The sequence below is a fragment of the Egretta garzetta genome, unplaced genomic scaffold (genome assembly GCF_000687185.1).
Source record: "Egretta garzetta isolate BGI_Z169 unplaced genomic scaffold, ASM68718v1 scaffold207, whole genome shotgun sequence".
NCBI classification, from domain to species: domain Eukaryota; kingdom Metazoa; phylum Chordata; class Aves; order Pelecaniformes; family Ardeidae; genus Egretta; species Egretta garzetta.
Genome location: NW_009260185.1, coordinates 531275 through 532055, shown reverse-complemented (window position 1 = coordinate 532055; position 781 = coordinate 531275). Strand labels below are relative to the sequence as shown.

General features: G+C 65.6%; 1 protein-coding gene across 1 annotated transcript in view; it reads left to right on the top strand.

The window, feature by feature from the left end:
* The window catches only part of KIRREL3 (kirre like nephrin family adhesion molecule 3), a 138968-nt gene extending 138914 nt beyond the window's left edge, over window positions 1–54 (top strand). The window contains exon 19 of the mRNA XM_009642154.1: window positions 20–54. Coding sequence (XP_009640449.1) covers window positions 20–54 — 35 coding nt within the window. The remainder of the gene's footprint in view (window positions 1–19) is intronic.
* The last annotated feature ends 727 nt before the right edge of the window (window positions 55–781 follow it).

The window sequence follows — 781 nt, the reverse complement described above, 5'->3', positions numbered from 1 at the left end:
CCCCGCCTTGGGGACACAGGCGCAAGTGGGTGCCTGGTGGCAGAGGGAAACTGAGGCTCGGGGCAGCCGGGGCCCCAGACCGCCACCGCGGGAGCCAGGAGATTGGGCCTCACACCGGGGACACAGCAGGTAAAGGCCATCTGCGGGGACAGGGGGACACGGGTGCTTGGGCACCAGGACCTTGGGCATGAGAATAGGGTCATGGCACAGGGACATGGGGACACAGCCTAGGGCACTTGGGGATGTGGAGACATGGGCTGGGGCATGTGGGGACACAGAATGTGACATTTGGGGACACAGGCTGGGGCACGTGGGGACACAGGGACCCAGGCTGGGGCAGCTGGGGACACCGGAACACAGGCTGGGGCAGCTGGGGACACAGGGATCAAGGCATGGGGACAGGGTCAGGCACAGGGATGTGTGCTGGGGCAGCTGGGTACATGGGCATGGGCTGGGGACATGGGGACAGAAGTACAGCACAGGGACACAGGCTGGGGCATCTGGGGACATGGGCACAGGGATTGGGGCATGGGTACACCACAGGGATCCAGGCATGGGGACAGGGGCTGTGGCAATTGGGGATGTGGGGACACAGGGACTTGAGCCACCTGATCATATGGAGACGGGCTGGGGACACGGGCAGTTGGGGACGCAGGGACACGGGTACCGGGACATGGGCAGGAGCATGGGGACAGGGTCACCAGAATTTGGGGACGTGGGGACACAAGAGCGTTGTGCTCACGCTCCCCTCCACTCCCCCGCCTGCCACCCCCCTGGGAGC